The sequence below is a fragment of the Thalassophryne amazonica genome, chromosome 12 (assembly GCF_902500255.1).
Source record: "Thalassophryne amazonica chromosome 12, fThaAma1.1, whole genome shotgun sequence".
Lineage (NCBI taxonomy): Eukaryota > Metazoa > Chordata > Actinopteri > Batrachoidiformes > Batrachoididae > Thalassophryne > Thalassophryne amazonica.
In genome coordinates, this window is record NC_047114.1 from 6454164 (window position 1) to 6475667 (window position 21504).

General features: G+C 42.6%; 1 protein-coding gene across 3 annotated transcripts in view; it reads right to left on the reverse strand.

Moving 5' to 3' along the window:
• LOC117521548 (nuclear receptor coactivator 2-like) overlaps nt 1–21504 on the reverse strand; it is a 109621-nt gene that overhangs the window by 43266 nt on the left and 44851 nt on the right. For all 3 annotated transcript variants that reach the window (XM_034182870.1, XM_034182871.1, XM_034182869.1), the window contains exons 3-4: nt 5350–5460; nt 2186–2358 (exon numbers count right to left, since the gene is read on the reverse strand). In XM_034182870.1, coding sequence (XP_034038761.1) covers nt 2186–2358; nt 5350–5441 — 265 coding nt within the window. In that variant the 5' untranslated portion in view covers nt 5442–5460. The remainder of the gene's footprint in view (nt 1–2185; nt 2359–5349; nt 5461–21504) is intronic.

Below are 21504 nucleotides of genomic sequence, written 5' to 3' on the forward strand. Positions count from 1 at the left end.
AATTGAGATGGAACAGCCCATGTAGCAATTACGATTAAATACTATAGTTCTGTAGTATTTAAACCAGAGAAATTATATAGCGACTGTGCTCAGAATGCATATGTAATATGGAGTCTTATCATATAACTCTAAACCATAATTTGTTTAAAAATAATTAGTAGCCAACTCACTAAAGCAAGATTTGTTGGTTTGAGCCAGTGAATGAATGAGTGAAATACAACTGACTAAACAAAAATGTGTTACAGTTTAATGGAAACGAGACCAAGAAACGTTCCAGCAGGGACTCTGTGAAAGGAAAAGCTGTAGAGTGGAGGTCGTTCCTTTCAGAAAGCACAGATGTTCTGGTGATTCTTGGTGCCGCCATTAAAAGGACAAGACAAACTAAGGCTGAATCTCAATTCTCCCCCTCGGCCCTTCCCCTTACCCCTTCCCCTCCGTTTGGTGCGGACACGAGAGACAGAGGGGTGTCTCAATTCTCTTGTTGGAGCGAGGCGGAGGGGTAGGCGGAGGGCTACAAACCCCTTCAAACGGAGTGAATCTGGATGCACACTCTGTTTGGAGGGGTAGGAGGAGCTTACCACTGTCTCCAAAGAAACAAACATGGCTCCAAAAGAGCCGCACAAATGAAGCGGCTTTCATTACAAATGACACTGTTTAACTTGCCAAAAAAAAAACAAAACTTTACAGGCAGTTGTCTATGACAGCAACATGTATGCTGCTGGATGCATGTTGCGTATAGTGTCGTTCTGAAGAATCGTAACTTTGCTCGCGTGCTGAGGCGTTACGATGCACATACACACAAACGCTACGATAAGACACTTTTATTTCTCACAATGGAGAAAATCATGATAAAGGATAAGCACGTTAATTTGTATCTTCATTAATCTTTGGATAATAGCGACCCCTGCTGTTGGATTTCAAGGTCTGTAACGTGTGTGTATTTTGTAAACAAACAGGGAGCCCTGAACACACTCAACTCCTAATAAGAAAATGAGGCAGAAAATGAGACGTTTCATCAATGGGAGTAAGCTGGAAAATGTATACACACACATGTATATGTGTAACACATAACCTGACGTCCTGCTATTATTTGTCAAGGAAATTTCTAAAGGAAATAGGGCTGGATGCAAAAAATGAAAAAATTTGAAAAAGAAATATAAGGTAAACAACTAGATGCAGCCCATAACATACATACAGGTGCTGGTCATATAATTAGAATATCATGAAAAAGTTTATTTATTTCAGTAATTCCATTCAAAAAGTGAAACATGTATAATGTATACATTCATTGCACACAGACTGATATATTTCAAGTGTTTATTTTAATTACTAATTAATTAATTACTAATCAATCAAGTATTGATTAATCAATTAACAATATTAAGTATTACTATTATTAGCATTATTAACATAAATTAATTAATACTATTCATTTATTATTATTATAAATGACTAATTCATTCATTCATTCATTCATCCGGGGGGCTGGAGCCTATCCCAGCAGTCACAGGGCGCGAGGCGGGGTTCACCCAGGACAGGACCCCAGTCCGTCGCAGGGCCACAAACAGACAAACAAACACAGACAAACCCACACACACAACTACGGACAATTTTAAAGATTCCAATCCACCTACCCCACATGTCTTTGGATGTGTGAGGAAACCGGAGCACCCGGAAGAAACCCACGCAAACACGGGGAGAACATGCAAACTCCACACAGAAAGGCCACGGGAATTGAACCCACGACCTTCTCACTGTGAGGCAACAGTACCAACCACTAAGTCACTGTGCTGCCCTAAATTACTAATTAATTAAATTAATTATTAATACCACAAAATTCTCTGACATGATTGCGATTCATCGAAGAAATCTGCGACTTCTTCCATTTCTTTGCATTTACGCAGAAAAGCGAGAAAATAAAAAGAGCAAACAGGCTACTGCAACAAGTTGCGTTTCAGTTGCCACGTTGACAGACAGTGAAGACGGCAGTTTGAGACAGGCAGTTTTTTTTCCCGTAAGGCAGAGGGGTGTCTCAATTCATAGGGCTAGAGGGATACCCCTTCACCTTACCCCTTGTTTTAAAGGGGTAGGCGTAGGGGTAGGGCCAAGGGGAAGGGGTACAAAAGAGAATTGAGATTGGGCCTCAGTCAGAAATGCTCCATGCACACGTGGTGCAAAACTTCACCTTGCTCTTTGATCTGCCTGATCTGCTTCACTGTTTCTTTGAGGATGGGGCATTTGTCGGGCTTGACGTTGAGGTCGTCCATGTCATTAATGTTGGCGAAGATCAGCTCAGCCAGCTCCTCGATGTACTTGTTCTCCTGCTCCCGGTTCCTCCTCTCGGTGCTCTTCTTTGGGCTGGAGGACAGACAGACAGACAGACATTCTCAATCCTGCATAGCAAAAAAGAACTAATAAATGTTTCTGCTGAATGGTGGTGTAACGGACTACAGTTGAGCTGTCATCCGTACACAACAGGAAAGTTTATGCAATAGAGTGAAATGCAGATTTATTGTCACAGTGACATGTTTTAAAAGTAAGAACTGTGTAAATCTCGATGCAGTGAGATCAAAGCAACTGTGCATTTGTGTGAATATAAGCACATTAAAAGCAGACAGCCTCTGCCGTTGTGCACTTGGATCGGCCTAAATTGGCTGAAGTAGCTTCCCAGCTCTCATAGCTCTAGAGGGGATAGGAGAAAAAAAAAAAACTTTTCACGACTCTTTCCGAGTGGTGCGTCACTCGTAAAGCAGTCATATTTGTCTCCCCTTTTATTGCTGATCTAAATAATCATCCCATGTATGACTAAGAACCAAGATCCGATCCAATCTGTGAGTTTTGTGACCTGTTGCACCCCAAATGTTGAATATTTGTGACTAATCAGCACAATAACAGTCGTACAAACACGTTGCTCAGATCTGCACAGCATCACTGCCTGAAGTCACTCAGCATTTCAATGAATATAATTTGGATAATTTTATGAAATCATAAAGCTGCTCTTAAGTTTTTTATAGTAATAGAATTTTCAAAAATAACTTCAGTTATACGTGGGCTACGACAAATTCAAGTCAAACCAATCTGAATTTGTCATGTTATATTTATAAATGGAGCTCAATTAGCTGCAAAACTTTGTAAGATAAACTGCTTTTCACAACATTTTCCTGACATTTGAGCTCGTTAACAGAGAATGCAGGTCACTGCCATAATATATGGTACTTTCCACCTGCTCTGAAGATAAAAATGCAAATTTTAACTGGTAAATCTGGGTACTTTTTGGAGTATTAGGGACTTATTTTAGTGGACCAATGAGAGCGGACGGTGCATCCTAAATAACACTTACCTGTCAAACATTAGTCTTTTATCAGTTAAGCTTGTTAATCTCATTTGAAGCCCAAAAAGTCTGCTTTTCACGTATTACTGCTCCTAATGTCTCTGAAGCTCTGGAGGTTTGCAGCTCAGCAGATAGAACCTGTAGGTACTACACCTGCAGGTGGCACAGGTGAGGCACTTTAGTACAATATTTGGTTCTGTGTAGCCATGAAGTTTAATCAGTTCTCTTGAAAACTGGACCATTTTATTGTTGACCAACACACAACCCTCACATTGCATTTAATCCACGATGGTTCCAAAGTGTTCGAGTTAAACAGATATGACCTTGAGTATGACCTTTCAAGGTCACCTGAGGCCAAAGGGCATGTGATCATTAGAAATGATATGACTTCATGGTCAACAGGAAAAACAGACATCTTTAACCAGTTCCTCAGAATAAGCACTTTATATATATATATATATATATATATATATATATATATATATATATATATATAAGCAATGACACCAAATTTTGACCTTTCTTGGCCTGTGACCTTGAACTTTAACCAATTTTACTCAAAGTCAAATGGCTTTTTCCTTGGTTGTCCCTCAGTCATTCCACCAACTTTGGTCTGAATAAAATCAAACTCAAAATCAAGTTATTTTGTTCACAAGTGAATTTACAAACACAGGGGATCAATAACAACAGTTCTAACATGTGCTCCATTGTGGCGGCATAATTAGAAAAAGGTACAGGTCAAAGGTGAAAAATGTACTGTTGTGCAAAGGGCCCAAACTGTATGTTTCAATATCTTCTCCAGTTTTCAAGATTTCACAGAAGAGATGTTTAAAACTGCAAAACAGTCCACTATTAACTTTCAACCCACATCACACTCAACCATGTTTCCACAATGTCTGCGAGGAAGCAGTAACAACCTGTACACCGCATTAGGAATGCAGTAGAAATACTGATAAGAATGTGGTGTATTCTCCAAGAATGTGGATTTTAAACATGTTCAAAAAATACACAGTAAGGACGCAGTCGAATCAAAATGCAGTAAGAACTTATGAAAGACATGCTAACAACATAATTAAACCCAGTGGGGATGTAACTGATGTCGTACAAGTGTGGTGTGGACGGGCTCTCCCACTGGCTTTCTGTAGACTGCTTTGTGAATGAAATGTGCCAGTCACTGTCCATGGTGCTGAAACAGGACCTCCCCCCCCTCAAAAAAACAAAACAAAAAAACAATTGCCCACATCTTTGTAGAACTCGTGCTTCACTTTAAACCATGCACACGCCTACATGCACGGAATATATTTGAGTGTGTGTTTAAATAGATACCACCACGCTTAGCAGGAGAGCTGTTTTCCAGACCATAGTTTACTGTGGACACAAGAAAACTTGCAGCACAAAAGGAAAAAGTGCAGCGTGTGGTGCACGATCGATAAGGACATGATAAACGCAGTGCTAAGATGGTACGTGAATAGTGTGAGGCGACTGTTCCTACTAAGAAAGTTGAACGAACAAATTGCACATTCTACGTGCATGATCATGCATGTGGAAAGAAATGAGTAAGCACGTGTTTGTCCTTATTACATCCCTGCTGTCATCTTACCGCATCTAAGTATGAACTTGAAACTGAATGACCTTTTCCATTTTGACCATGTTCCCGCTGTGTTAATCAATATTTTAAGAAGGTAGTGAGGTTTTCATGGCCTACGTAGTACTGCATATATTAATATCATATTAGCAACAAATTGTACACGAGTCACATTGAGGCAGTGAGAAAACAAAAGAAAGCGAAAAAAAATTTTTTTTTTCAGTGACTGCTGATGGAGGGTTCAGAGGTGGCTGCAGTTTCACACACGATGCATCAATATTGCAGAGACGATAATGTGACGTTATGCACCGACATTGGCTCTACTGTCCGTTGGCTGCATGGTGGTGTTACACTGAGAGTGCACGTGAGCGAGGAGGCTGCAGTCTGGCTCTGGAGGTTTGATTTTGTATTTGGTGTGGGAGAGGTGCTGCACCTGGGCTCCAGAAGGTCTGACGGACAGCTCTTCCTCTTCACAGACTCTCCACCCCGAGGAGGCTCTGGGGTGTTCTCACCCCCACTACTCATCTTCAGCAAGTATCAGCACCTAGAGGAAGAGAAGAGACATTTGGAAAGAGCAATGATGTGACTGCTGGAATATTCAGATCACAAACTTTTTTACTAGAAGAAGAAGGAGAAAAAGTCCTACACAGACCTTGAGGCCTGCAGGTGCTTGTGCTCATCTCTGGATTGTGTTGTGTGAAGCAGGTCTATGACTCCCGTTGGACAGATCACCTGTCCCACGGACTACTTCCTCATCCAAGGCCGTTAGCCCCCCCCCCCCCTTTTTTTTTTTTTTTTTTAAAGCCGGGTGGTCTGACACAATGCAGATGAACCATCTTCTCCAAGGAGACAGACATGGTAGCATGACTGGGAATCAAACCCAAATTCTACTCCATATCCTACCCAGCTATCTTCTCCCTGGAGGCCGGTTAAGGTACAGGTGGTGAACCACGCCTTGCTCATATGGCAGACACCCAGACAGAATTGCGTCACGTGACTGCAGAAGGTTGTCGTAAACTGCAGCCAAAGATGTGCAAACATGGCTGCCAGTGTGGCGTTGGGAACCCTTCCTGTGGATAAGTGGTTCAGTTTTCTTTCAAGATATACTGATAACAACACAGTACTTTATTATGTCGCAGGCTCAAAACCAGCACGACACTTTTTTTTTTAATAAAAAACTCTGTTTTATATTTTAAAAAGCATGCGTAGGGCATCTACAGCCAACACCATCATGCCTTCTTCTTTTAACCTTGTTAAACTAGCAGTAATGATTTCTAGCATTAATTACGTGTCGGGAAGGGTACATTTGAGATGTAACAGATTGCTAGTTACTCTGTGAAGTAATGTAACTAATTATTTATTGATTACGGTAGTTGTCTTATAAATGTTTTAATCTGGACAATAAAGCTGAAAAATCTTAAAAATATGAATTTAAATTTGACTGTCGATCTTGCAAGAAAATTGAAATAAAATTGAATTGAATTGAAACAAATCAAATCAAATCAATTTTATTTATATAGCGCCAAATCACAACAACAGTTGCCCCAAGGCACTTTATATTGTAAGGCAAAAGCCATACAATAATTACAGAAAAACCCCACCGGTCAAAACGACCCCCTATGAGCAAGCACTTGGCGACAGTGGGAAGGAAAAACTCCCTTTTAACAGGAAGAAACCTCCAGCAGAACCAGGCTCAGGGAGGGGCAATCTTCTGCTGGGACTGGTTGGGGCTGAGGGGAGAGAATCAGGAAAAAGACATGCTGTGGAAGACAGCAGAGATCAATCACTAATGATTAAATGCAGAGTGGTGCATACAGAGCAAAAAGAGAAAGAAACACTCAGTGCATCATGGGAACCCCCCAGCAGTCTAAGTCTATAGCAGCATAACTAAGGGATGGTTCAGGGTCACCTGATCCAGCCCTAAAGCAGTTTGACAGAAACACTTTTATATCTGGTTTGAAACAGTTCAAAACCAGTGAACAGAACTTTGAAGTCTCTATGATGCAGTTAAACAGAAACTAGAAAAATCACATCATAATGGATTTTATGTGAACAAGTTAAATGTAAAAATTTTAAATTTCATTTCAACTTCAGATAAAAAGAGTTTTGACTAAACTGATTCATTAAATTAACTAACCATGATGGTGATGTCACGCTGTGTTGTTTGTGAACTGTGGTGCGTGGTTTACTGTGTCAACAGTGACTATGGTTAAATTGTTTCTCCATGTATTAGAGTGCACAGTCACCTGCATCCCCCAGCGTCCCCCAACATTCCCAACAATCCCACTGTTACAAAACTGAATGCTTTGTGTGGAATAGAAGTCACCAGACAGGATTTTTAGTCACTAACAAAGGTCAAAAAGTGGCTAAATCTAGTGACCAACACTTCTAGATGTTGCTTAGCAGACAGGATGCAGAGGTGCAAAGTCATAATCAACCCCATTCATCAGCACATTGATCTGCCACAGCGGCCAGGTGGATGGATGATTCTGGAAAAGCTGAAGTGCTCACGGACACTGATTTTCAGTTTGTGACCAAAATGTGACAGAAACAAGCCTTTCGATGCAAACATCAATGCATGAACAAATGGAGCGAAAACAGAAGTGCTGCGTAGTCGAAGACCAGCTGAGACGTGTGTGCACATCATTAGGAGAGGAGAACTCAACTAGACTAATATCACCCCAATGAACAACTTGGGATATGTGCTAAAATCTATCCGGGATGAACAGCTTGAATATGACTCTGCCCTTTTGAAAAATGACCACACCCTTTTAAAACATGACCATGCCCTTTCGTTCCAAGTCGTACTTCAAATACTATCAGGCTGAATGGTCTGGAACTGCAGGACACAAATGCATGACTCAAGCAAACAGCTCTGGTTTTTAGATGGTTTTACTGTAGAAGACAGCGGAGGTTGGTACACGAGAAGGCAGTCCAGGAAAAGCAGCAGTACAAGAAACATCAGGCAATCAGGCGTGGTCAAAGCAACAGGCTGGAGGTCAGGTACACACAAAGAGGCAGGCAGAACTATGGAACGCAAGAACAGAGCTGGATTGAAGGCACAAGGCACGACAAACTGGCGAGAGACAAACACACCCAGTGAGCTAAAATAACTGCAGGTCGTAATCAGCAAATCAGGGACAGGTGTGCATGGAAAGCACCAGAACAGGGCGTGTGGCCAGAGAAAGAGAGAGAGAAACACCCAGCAAGAGAAGAAGCCAACCATACCCAATGAAACGCAAAAAATAACTAACAGCACAAAAGAACAAACAACCCAGAACACCAAGCAAAACTCAAACCGTGACAAATACAGCTGTATTATCGGGTAGCTGGGATCCATTGCTAAAAATGCAAGAGAGGTGATTGCTGCAGAAACCCTAAGACTGAACGAGCACAGTCTTCATATCTGGATTTTGCTGGTTTTACATGTTTGAAAAAGAAACAGTAACGTGATGTCATAAGTTCAATTATTGTCTGTTGGGAAATTTCCCCTATAATCATTATAATCATTATTGGTTATTGGCGACTCTGTTTTGAGAAATGTGAAGTTAGCGACACCAGCAACCATAGTCAATTGTCTCCCGGGGGCCAGAGCAGGCGACATTGAAGGAAATTTGAAACTGCTGGCTAAGGCTAAGCGTAAATTTGGTAAGATTGTAATTCACGTCGGCAGTAATGACACCCGGTTACGCCAATCGGAGGTCACTAAAATTAACATTAAATCGGTGTGTAACTTTGCAAAAACAATGTCGGACTCTGTAGTTTTCTCTGGGCCCCTCCCCAATCGGACCGGGAGTGACATGTTTAGCCGCATGTTCTCCTTGAATTGCTGGCTGTCTGAGTGGTGTCCAAAAAATGAGGTGGGCTTCATAGATAATTGGCAAAGCTTCTGGGGAAAACCTGGTCTTGTTAGGAGAGACGGCATCCATCCCACTTTGGATGGAGCAGCTCTCATTTCTAGAAATCTGGCCAATTTTCTTAAATCCTCCAAACCGTGACTATCCAGGGTTGGGACCAGGAAGCAGAGTTGTAGTCTTACACACCTCTCTGCAGCTTCTCTCCCCCTGCCATCCCCTCATTACTCCATCCCCGTAGAGACGGTGCCTGCTCCCAGACTACCAATAACCAGCAAAAATCTATTTAAGCATAAAAATTCAAAAAGAAAAAATAATATAGCACCTTCAACTGCACCACAGACTAAAACAGTTAAATGTGGTCTATTAAACATTAGGTCTCTCTCTTCTAAGTCCCTGTTGGTAAATGATATAATAATTGATCAACATATTGATTTATTCTGCCTAACAGAAACCTGGTTACAGCAGGATGAATATGTTAGTTTAAATGAGTCAACACCCCCGAGTCACACTAACTGTCAGAATGCTCGTAGCACGGGCCGGGGCGGAGGATTAGCAGCAATCTTCCATTCCAGCTTATTAATTAATCAAAAACCCAGACAGAGCTTTAATTCATTTGAAAGCTTGTCTCTTAGTCTTGTCCATCCAAATTGGAAGTCCCAAAAACCAGTTTTATTTGTTATTATCTATCGTCCACCTGGTCGTTACTGTGAGTTTTTCTGTGAATTTTCAGACCTTTTGTCTGACTTAGTGCTTAGCTCAGATAAGATAATTATAGTGGGCGATTTTAACATCCACACAGATGCTGAGAATGACAGCCTCAACACTGCATTTAATCTATTATTAGACTCTATTGGCTTTGCTCAAAAAGTAAATGAGTCCACCCACCACTTTAATCATATCTTAGATCTTGTTCTGACTTATGGTATGGAAATAGAAGACTTAACAGTATTCCCTGAAAACTCCCTTCTGTCTGATCATTTCTTAATAACATTTACATTTACTCTGATGGACTACCCAGCAGTAGGGAATAAGTTTCATTACACTAGAAGTCTTTCAGAAAGCGCTGTAACTAGGTTTAAGGATATGATTCCTTCTTTATGTTCTCTAATGCCATATAACAACACAGTGCAGAGTAGCTACCTAAACTCTGTAAGTGAGATAGAGTATCTCGTCAATAGTTTTACATCCTCATTGAAGACAACTTTGGATGCTGTAGCTCCTCTGAAAAAGAGAGCTTTAAATCAGAAGTGTCTGACTCCGTGGTATAACTCACAAACTCGTAGCTTAAAGCAGATAACCCGTAAGTTGGAGAGGAAATGGCGTCTCACTAATTTAGAAGATCTTCACTTAGCCTGGAAAAAGAGTCTGTTGCTCTATAAAAAAGCCCTCCGTAAAGCTAGGACATCTTTCTACTCATCACTAATTGAAGAAAATAAGAACAACCCCAGGTTTCTTTTCAGCACTGTAGCCAGGCTGACAAAGAGTCAGAGCTCTATTGAGCTGAGTATTCCATTAACTTTAACTAGTAATGACTTCATGACTTTCTTTGCTAACAAAATTTTAACTATTAGAGAAAAAATTACTCATAACCATCCCAAAGACGTATCGTTATCTTTGGCTGCTTTCAGTGATGCCGGTATTTGGTTAGACTCTTTCTCTCCGATTGTTCTGTCTGAGTTATTTTCATTAGTTACTTCATCCAAACCATCAACATGTTTATTAGACCCCATTCCTACCAGGCTGCTCAAGGAAGCCCTACCATTATTTAATGCTTCTGTTGGGAAAGTGTAGGAACACGGACCCACAACAGGGGGCGCAAATGAACGGACAATGGAGTAAGTCAAAATAACAAAGCTTTACTGTTGTGAATGTGCACAACGAATACAACCAATCACAGCAATGGACAACAGTCAATTCACAAAAGTGTCGTGTGGGCAGGCTCGAAGATAGGAGACGCCTCTCCAAGGTAAGACCGGAACCACACGGCTTCCTCCGCCACAGGACCCCGGGAATACTGGAGCCGCCAAGTCCCGAACTCCCAGGTGGCCACTGCCTCCGCGTGTCGGACCTGGTACTGCTGGCGAGGAACAAAGGACAGTTAGATGGGGGCGCGTTTGCACCCAGGACTCCGAACAGCAGGGAAGTTACCTCCACCTCTCGTTGGAACAGTAATCCACAAACTAAGCACAAATCCAAAAAGATACACTCCGTAGCTTCGATACGTTACCTCTCTGGTAGAAACGATATCTCGGCAATGAGGTGGAGGTGCCGTCCTGCTGATATACCCCACAGATGATTGCCGTCAGCTGTCTCAGGTGATGGGTGACAGCTGTCACCGTAGCTGCTCACGTGAGGCGGCGGCGCCCTCTGGTGCCTGGAGCCCGCACTCCAGGCAGGGCGCCCTCTGGTGGTGGTGGGCCAGCAGTACCTCCTCTTCAGCGGCCCACACAACAGCTTCGATCTTAAATATGATCAATCTATCTTTGTTAGTTGGCTATATACCACAGGCTTTTAAGGTGGCAGTAATTAAACCATTACTTAAAAAGCCATCACTTGACCCAGCTATCTTAGCTAATTATAGGCCAATCTCCAACCTTCCTTTTCTCTCAAAAATTCTTGAAAGGGTAGTTGTAAAACAGCTAACTGATCATCTGCAGAGGAATGGTCTATTTGAAGAGTTTCAGTCAGGTTTTAGAATTCATCATAGTACAGAAACAGCATTAGTGAAGGTTACAAATGATCTTCTTATGGCCTCGGACAGTGGACTCATCTCTGTGCTTGTTCTGTTAGACCTCAGTGCTGCTTTTGATACTGTTGACCATAAAATTTTATTACAGAGATTAGAGCATGCCATAGGTATTAAAGGCACTGCGCTGCGGTGGTTTGAATCATATTTGTCTAATAGATTACAATTTGTTCATGTAAATGGGGAATCTTCTTCACAGACTAAAGTTAATTATGGAGTTCCACAAGGTTCTGTGCTAGGACCAATTTTATTCACTTTATATATGCTTCCCTTAGGCAGTATTATTAGACGGTATTGCTTAAATTTTCATTGTTACGCAGATGATACCCAGCTTTATCTATCCATGAAGCCAGAGGACACACACCAATTAGCTAAACTGCAGGATTGTCTTACAGACATAAAGACATGGATGACCTCTAATTTCCTGCTTTTAAACTCAGATAAAACTGAAGTTATTGTACTTGGCCCCACAAATCTTAGAAACATGGTGTCTAACCAGATCCTTACTCTGGATGGCATTACCCTGACCTCTAGTAATACTGTGAGAAATCTTGGAGTCATTTTTGATCAGGATATGTCATTCAAAGCGCATATTAAACAAATATGTAGGACTGCTTTTTTGCATTTATGCAATATCTCTAAAATCAGAAAGGTCTTGTCTCAGAGTGATGCTGAAAAACTAATTCATGCATTTATTTCCTCTAGGCTGGACTATTGTAATTCATTATCAGGTTGTCCTAAAAGTTCCCTAAAAAGCCTTCAGTTAATTCAAAATGCTGCAGCTAGAGTACTGACGGGGACTAGAAGGAGAGAGCATATCTCACCCATATTGGCCTCTCTTCATTGGCTTCCTGTTAATTCTAGAATAGAATTTAAAATTCTTCTTCTTACTTATAAGGTTTTGAATAATCAGGTCCCATCTTATCTTAGGGACCTCGTAGTACCATATCACCCCAATAGAGGGCTTCGCTCTCAGACTGCAGGCTTACTTGTAGTTCCTAGGGTTTGTAAGAGTAGAATGGGAGGCAGAGCCTTCAGCTTTCAGGCTCCTCTCCTGTGGAACCAGCTCCCAATTCAGATCAGGGAGACAGACACCCTCTCTACTTTTAAGATTAGGCTTAAAACTTTCCTTTTTCTAAAGCTTATAGTTAGGGCTGGATCAGGTGACCCTGAACCATCCCTTAGTTATGCTGCTATAGACTTAGACTGCTGCGGGGTTCCCATGATGCACTGTTTCTTTCTCTTTTTGCTCTGTATGCACCACTCTGCATTTAATCATTAGTGATCGATCTCTGCTCCCCTCCACAGCATGTCTTTTTCCTGGTTCTCTCCCTCAGCCCCAACCAGTCCCAGCAGAAGACTGCCCCTCCCTGAGCCTGGTTCTGCTGGAGGTTTCTTCCTGTTAAAAGGGAGTTTTTCCTTCCCACTGTAGCCAAGTGCTTGCTCACAGGGGGTCGTTTTGACCGTTGGGGTTTTACATCATTATTGTATGGCCTTGCCTTACAATATAAAGCGCCTTGGGGCAACTGTTTGTTGTGATTTGGCGCTATATAAAAAAAATTGATTGATTGATTGATTGATTAAAACATTTAAGATCTCTAGATACTGCTGTCTGTTAAAGAAACAAAGTTTGTTTTGTATTTTTCACTTTAAATCTACATTCCATTGATAACAGTATGACTGAAAATAAAATTTCATTATATTTGGCAAATGTTCATTTTCTTTTGATGTACAGTAATCAGTCGACCCATTTATTTTAGCCATTTTCTCTTAAAGATTAGATTAGATAGAACTTTACTGATCCCTTGGGAAGACTCCCTCAGGGAAAATTGAGGTTACAGGATCTAATTAAAAATTTTACACTTTTCTATGACCCTCCCAAATGTGTACTGGTTGTTCTGAACATTTTGAATACCTCAGAAAATCTGTAGCTGCTGCATTTCAGTAAATACAGCTGTATTTGAAGTAACACTCTGGATGAAAAACGCCGTGGTCATTTTTCAAAAGGGCGTGGTCATATTTGAGCTGTTCGTCACGGACAGATTTTGGCACATATCCCAAGTTGTTCATTGGGGTGTTATTAGTCTTGAACAGCTGAGTAATCCTCTCCTAAATGAAGTGCGTACATGTCTCAGCTACGTCCTCTAATAGCATTTATAATTTGTTGAGATTTCTTTTAATGTGCATCTTTTCACACGTATGATGTGCAGCCGTGTTTACAGTGCCAGCGAGCACGAGAATCATAACACAAATTAACGTGCACATACGGAATGTAATTATAAGGTTTTTCATAGCATGTGATGATGTGATGCCTAACTGCACCACGATTCATAACAAGCACCTTTTATATCTCCGAGGTAAACACAGTGACAACAAACTCTCATCTGTGTGAAACTTTTTTGTGTGTGTGTAAACTTAATGTCTTTCTGCGTTGTGTAAGATGTGACGCTGTAAAAATCTCAAGCTCTCTTCATTCTGATTATCCGCCGGCCTCTCGTTTTTGTTAGTTTGTGTTTTACAGACGGCTCGTTTGCAGCCGCTGCTCATTACTTCACTGTGAGGGCGAAAGGCCGATCGATACACACCAGAATCAATATAAGTGAACACGCCAGCCTGGGTGGGTGTGCATGAACACACACACACACACACACACGCGCAATAGTTCATACACACGCACCAAATTTCCAGTGTGTACTAATTAACACACGGTAATCTGAAACGCTGTGCAGACGTGGTCAGAATAACTGGCACGTCTGTGTTTAAAGGACAGAATGGAAAATGTGTTGATAAATAACTGCACATTAATCAATTCTGTATAACAGCAACAACTTAAGAATAGACTTAAAATATACATGTTACAGGGACATTCTATATCAAATCACCCAATTTCAGAAAAATCTCCCAGGTCTCCCTCTCACATCCCCCTGAAACTCTTCACAGATGCTCCTAAACCAAACGTATGGAGAAATGACAAATATCAGCATGGTTCTATCACCAATACTTTTGAAACTATGACTCTTTCAAATATGTAATTGTAATTTTGTGTATTTGTACAAATGTCCTTATTTATTTATTTTTCAGATTTTTTTTTTTCCCAGACACATAACATGATAAAAATATGAAAAACTGCCCACATGGTCAAATCAGAACAGGAAAAAGGGGCTATTTTCAATAAAGTTGAAAATCTAGCAAATATCAACAAGTTTACTCCAAAACAGTAATAAATATCAATCAATCATCAATATATAGCGCCAAATCACAACAAACAGTTGCCCCAAGGCGCTTTATATTGTAAGGCAAGGCCATATAATAATCTGAGAGAAAGAGTCTAACCAAATACCGGCATCACTGAAAGCAGCCAAAGATAACGATACGTCTTTGGGATGGTTATGAGTAATTTTTTCTCTAATAGTTAAAATTTTGTTAGCAAAGAAAGTCATGAAGTCATTACTAGTTAAAGTTAATGGAATACTCAGCTCAATAGAGCTCTGACTCTTTGTCAGCCTGGCTACAGTGCTGAAAAGAAACCTGGGGTTGTTCTTATTTTCTTCAATTAGTGATGAGTAGAAAGATGTCCTAGCTTTACGGAGGGCTTTTTTATAGAGCAACAGACTCTTTTTCCAGGCTAAGTGAAGATCTTCTAAATTAGTGAGACGCCATTTCCTCTCCAACTTACGGGTTATCTGCTTTAAGCTATAAATATAGTTACTGCAACCGCATGCCCTAATACAGGGGTGGGCATCGAGGGCAGAGACACTGCAGGTTTTCCGTGTAACCAATCACCTCAGCAGGTGGGTTGCTGATGAGCTTCTGCTCTGAACATAAACACCTGGTTGTCAATGAAATCACCTGCTGAGACACCTGGTCATTAACAAAATCTCCTGCCGAGACACCTGGTCATTAACAAAATCACCTGCCGAGACACCTGATCAATAACAAAATCACCTGCCGAGACACCTGATCAATAACAAAATCACCTGCCGAGACACCTGGTCATTAACAAAATCACCTGCCGAGACACCTGGTCATTAACAAAATCACCTGCCGAGACACCTGATCATTAACAAAATCACCTGCCGAGACACCTGATCATTAACAAAATCACCTGCCGAGACACCTGGTCATTAACAAAATCACCTGCCGAGACACCTGATCATTAACAAAATCACCTGCCGAGACACCTGATCATTAACAAAATCACCTGCCGAGACACCTGGTCATTAACGAAATCACCTGCCGAGACACCTGGTCATTAACGAAATCACCTGCCGAGACACCTGATCATTAACGAAATCACCTGCCGATACACCTGGTCATTAACGAAATCACCTGCCGAGACACCTGGTCATTAACAAAATCTCCTGCCGAGACACCTGGTCATTAACAAAATCACCTGCTAAGACACCTGATCATTAACGAAATCACCTGCTGAGACACCTGATCATTAACGAAATCACCTGCTGAGACACCTGGTCATTAACGAAATCACCTGCTGAGACACCTGATCATTAACAAAATCACCTGCTGAGACACCTGATCATTAACAAAATCACCTGCTGAGACACCTGATCATTAACGAAATCACCTGCTGAGACACCTGGTCATTAACGAAATCACCTGCTGAGACACCTGATCATTAACAAAATCACCTGCTGAGACACCTGGTCATTAACGAAATCACCTGCTGAGACACCTGATAGAGAGAAAACTGACCCACCTTTCGTCAAAAAAGTGACAGCTGCCAATCAAAATCGGCCACGTCACTAAGCCCCGCCCCCTCTATGACGTCATAGCCAATCAGAATCGATGACGTCACTATGTCCCGCCCCTAAGCCCCTCCCCTAGTCCCGCCTCCAAGCCCCGCCCCTTATGACGTCACAGCCAATCATAATCGATGACGTCATTATGCCCCGCCCCTAAGCCCCGCCCCTGATCCCGCCTCCGAGCCCCCGCCCCTTATGACGTCACATCCAATCAGAGTCGATGACGTCAGTATGCCCCGCCCCTAAGCCCCGCCCCCAGCTCCTCCCCTAGTTCCGCCCCTGGCTCCTCCCCTAGCCCCACCCCCAAGCTCCTCCCCTAACCCCGGCCAAGCACCGCCTCCAAGCCATACCTCCCCTCCCACCCAGGGTCTAATATTTTAATGTCATTTTATTTCATGAATTAAAGAACGATTAAAAATACCTAGATCTTTTTAATGTATTAAAGAATTAACTAATTCTGAAATAATTAAACATAAATCACTGTCTATTATTTAATGACCCTTTAATATCTTTAATTCTTAAATTATTACGTTTCCTTTTCTGTTTTTTAATTCGTAAATTAAAGAAGGGGAACAAATACCCGTCTCTCTCGGCTGTAAGTCTTTGCAGCAAGACGGTCAAATACCCACGCATAGAGCCGCTCGCGGAAACATGACCCTGTGTGTGTGTGTGTGTGTGTGTGTGTGTGTGTGTGTGTGTGTGTGTGTGTGTGTGTGTGTGTGTGTGTGTGTGTGTGTGTGTGTGTGTGTGTGGCGGGACACCCGCTGAGCGGAGATGCTGCCCCGAGGTGATGAACCCGAAGAACAATAAACAATGCTCCTTATCACTCACGCCAGATGATGTTTTCTTTTAAGATATTAGCCGATCGATCATGGGGCGCGGGACACCCGCTGAGCGGAGATGCTGCCCCGAGCCCGAACAATAAACAATGCTCCTTATCACTTACGTCCCTGGGAACGAGTCAGCGAGCATTTCCACTACGACCGGTGAAGAGTGAAGATGCCTGGACCCCCAGCTATGGGTATAAAATAGAATAAATTTGCGGAAAAAATCCTGGAAAACCATGTTGTTTAATTAAGTTTTCTTGTCTTCGAGCAGAGTGCGAAAACCGCATCAGCTTTCAGGGTAAGTGATTTAAGTAATCTGTTTTGATAGAAATGAGTGTTTTTAAATGATGCACGCCGTCTGAAACTGTTTTTTTTTTTTTTTTTTTTTGACAAAACCACGCAGACGGTCCAGAGCGCGTTCGGACCCGTCCTCGGTAATATATTTGAAATAGTACAGAATATCCGCTTGCGAGGGTGATGCTTTGTATTCATTTATTTATGTTAATTCTAGAAATCAAGTCAGAGCCCCCTGAAGAAGTTCGAAGGCTGGAAGCCCCGACTTCACCACGCAGATGTAAGTACAGCGATCGAGATTAAATCACGATTAAAACTCTGGAATAACCCGATTTTTTCTGTCACAGCCCATGGAGAAGCGGGTCAGTGGGAGAGACCCGTAAAACGATCCGCGGATGTACACGGTAAGGAGTCGGAGTTTATGTATTTATTTATTTTAAATATTTAATAACTAACGATTTTCTCTTTTTTCAGCACGCGGTGGAGGGAGACCGTCTATTTTCCACAGAGACGCAAGGCTCGAAGATATTCTGAGCTGGGATTAACCTCATCACGCAACTTTCTTGAAAATGTGTAGTCTGTTTTTATTTTTTTATTTTTTCTCTTATTCCGATGGAACGGGAGAATTCATTTTGAAGAGGTATATTAACTGAATTTCTTGAGGTAGATTCTTCCTGCTACAGATTTTAAAAGATGGAAGGAGAGAATTCACATCGGGAAAATAACTTCGGACGTGTATTGGATTTAAACGCTTCAATAATCGACTCAGCGGGGAGCGCTCCTGGAGCAGATGGTCCATTACCCGAGGCGTTAAATTCGCCGCCTCAAAATAACATCGAGTCCGGAGAGAGACTTTTAAGCCGTGTTCGTTTAACACCGTTAAATGAGGCTCTTAACAATTTAGCGGCTGAACGAGAATCGGAAGAAATTAACCCCTACATCATTTCTGCGATTAACGCTATAAATTCGACGGTCCAGTCTGATACTGAAGAGCCCCCTGACCCCCCGCACACCTCACCTCCAGACGAGTCCGGTCCCGCGGCGTTGAACCAGGTACGTCTGACTCCGTTAAATAACGCCGTAAACCTCCTCGCGTGTGAAGTTAATCCTCACGTCCAATCCGCGGTGGATGAATTAAATCAAACGCCTAACGACGCTCGCGCTTTTTCACCTTTAAGAAGTCCCTCCCCGCGCAATGCGCGCGGAGAAGAGATTTTAAACAGAGCTCGTTTAACCCCGATAAACGCGGCGATCTCTGTTTTGATGGAAGACGGAGATGATGCACGACCGGGACCCAGCCGACACTCTCCCATGACGGGTGGTGGGGCTGCTAACGTCATCAGGAGACCTGCTTTTAACAATATCGAAATCAGGCTGCCTCTCAATTTCCAGCGCGCCGACGAAATTCCCGACTACGCGGAATTTTACCGTAACGTCGTTGGGGCTCTTCATAACTCGGTCGAAAAGGCTTTAACACACGCCAGGGCCGGGGACTTTATCCAAATGGAGATTCGTGGGGACTCAGTCTACAACGAGGCCGCTTTGATCAGCTCATATAACGACGCTGGCGATGTGACGGGCTTCCAAAATCTGTTAGAACGATTGATACAATCAAATTCCAACGTTTTAGCCGACGAGTCTCTGGAATTAGTGGTTCAAGTCATCCGCAACCAGAACGGCGCGGGGAAGCGCAGAATAGATGACCTCCTCCATCACGAGGTTCTGAGGAAAAAATCCAAATGCCTTAATATCGTGTATAATCCTGACAACAGTTTATGTTTCGCGATAAACCTCGTTCAGTTATTGAATCCTCATCTGAGTACGCACGAGGCGGAGCAGCGCGGACTGGCGTTACAAAATAGCGTCGGATTAACGGAAGCTACGCCGGTATCTTTAGAGCAGGTGGGAAAATTTGAAAACGCTCTGGGTTGTAAAATTGTGGTGTTTTTCAGAGCCGAAGGGGAGAGAAAGCTGACAAAATTCCAGACAGGAATACCGGCGCAGCAGAAAACTCTTTTCGTTTTTCTGTTAATAATCATTTTTACGGAATCATCGATTTAAAGAGATTTTTGGGAGTGAAATATGTATGTAAGTTTTGCTTTGAGGGGTACAATAACCACGCCTCCCATAATTGTCCGTCATATTGTAAAATTTGTGAATCCACGCAGTGTTATGAGAAAAATAACCCTGTATTCTGCAGCGAATGTAACAAGGAGTGTCGCTCTCCCACCTGTTACAGCCTGCATAAACAGCCGAAGTATCGTCCTTCCGCCGGTAAGTTCGTTAATGTGTGTGATAACAGAAAAAAATGCTCTCGATGTAAACGTGAGTATTACATAGCGTTTTCTAAAAACAGCGCTCCGCACGTGTGTAAGCAGAAGAGGTGTCATATATGCGGCGAGGCTCTCCAGGAGCCGAGCGAGGGTCACCTCTGCTATATGACCCCGCTCAAAGCTGAAGAGACGCATTCAGAGAAATATGTTTTTTATGATTTTGAAACGTATGTCGATAATAACGGGGAACACGTACCGTTTTACGTCAGCGCTGTAACAAAGACGGGTGATTTTTGGAGCGCATGGGGGACAGACTGCGTAGCCCGCTTCTTTAAACATTTTAGAACGAGAAAATTCAAAGAATACGTGTTCATCGCTCACAACTCAAAAGGTTTTGACGGCTATTTGCTTCTAAAGTATTTAGTCCAGCAGGGCGTAACCCCCGCTGTGATTATGACCGGGAGTAAACTATTACTCATGACAGACGCCGCCTTTAAACAGAAATATATAGATTCGTTATCTTTCCTTACAATGCGCTTATCTCAGATGCCTAAAGCCCTGGGGATCCGGCTGAAAGACGAAATCATCCGCAAAGGTTACTTTCCGCACCTGTTCAGTTCAGAAAAAAATCTGAACTATGTCGGTCCGTACCCTGACTCAGCGGCTTACGGGGTCGCAAATATGTCAGAGGGAGAAAGAGAGGAATTTAACGCGTGGTACGTGCGGAAAAAAAACGCAATTTTCGATTTTAAAGCCGAGGCCGTTATGTATTGTGATAACGACACAAAATCTTGGCTGCAGCCTGCTCCAAATTTATGTCTGAATTCATCGCTGAAACACTCGTGGATCCTTTTACCTGCGTTACAATCGCCTCGGCGTGTATGAAAGTCTTCCAAACTAACTTTCTTGCTCCAAAAACGCTGGCGATCCCCTCCGCCGACAATTATAGAACGAGGCATAAAAAATATTCGGACGTGGCCGTGCAATGGTTAGAATGGGTTGCTGAGACGCAAAACATTATCATCGATCATGCTCTAAACAGGGGCGAGAAAAAAATAGGAGGTTATTATGTTGATGGGTATGCTCAGATTGACGGCCGGATAAAAGTGTGGGAGTTTCTCGGATGTTTTTACCACGGGTGTGCAAGGTGTTTTACACAGCATGAAATAAACCCTCTCACAAACACCTCATTTGGAGAGCTCCACGCAGCGTGTCAGAAAAAAATAGCCTTTCTGCGGGCTATGCCGGGCGTCACCCTCAACGTAATTTGGGAGCATCAATGGCTTGAAATGAGGCTGAGGGATGAGAGCGTTCGGTGTTTCCTCGCCCACAGGGGGTTACCGCCGCCCCTCGAACCTCGCGACGCTTTATACGGCGGTCGGACTTGCGCGGCCCGTCTGAGGTACACGGCTGAGCAAGATGAGACGGTCTATTACGTCGACGTGACCTCGCTGTATCCTTACGTTAACGTAAATTTCACATATCCCACGGGGCATCCGGAAATTATAGAGAGAAATTTCAGAGACCCCAGGACTTATTTCGGGCTCATCAAAGCCATCGTGTACCCGCCCCAGGGGCTAAAATTCCCCGTCCTCCCACACAGAACTCCTCACGGTAAACTGGTGTTTACTCTGTGTCGCACCTGCGCTGATGAAAATAATCAAGCTGCAGCGTGCACACACAGTCAGCAGCAGAGAGCTCTGTCTGGGACTTGGACGACCCCGGAATTCCACAAAGCTCTGGATACAGGCTATGCTGTAGCTAAGATTTTGAAGTCTGGCATTTTGAGGAAAAAAGTGATAAAATCTTTGAGGGGTACATAAACACC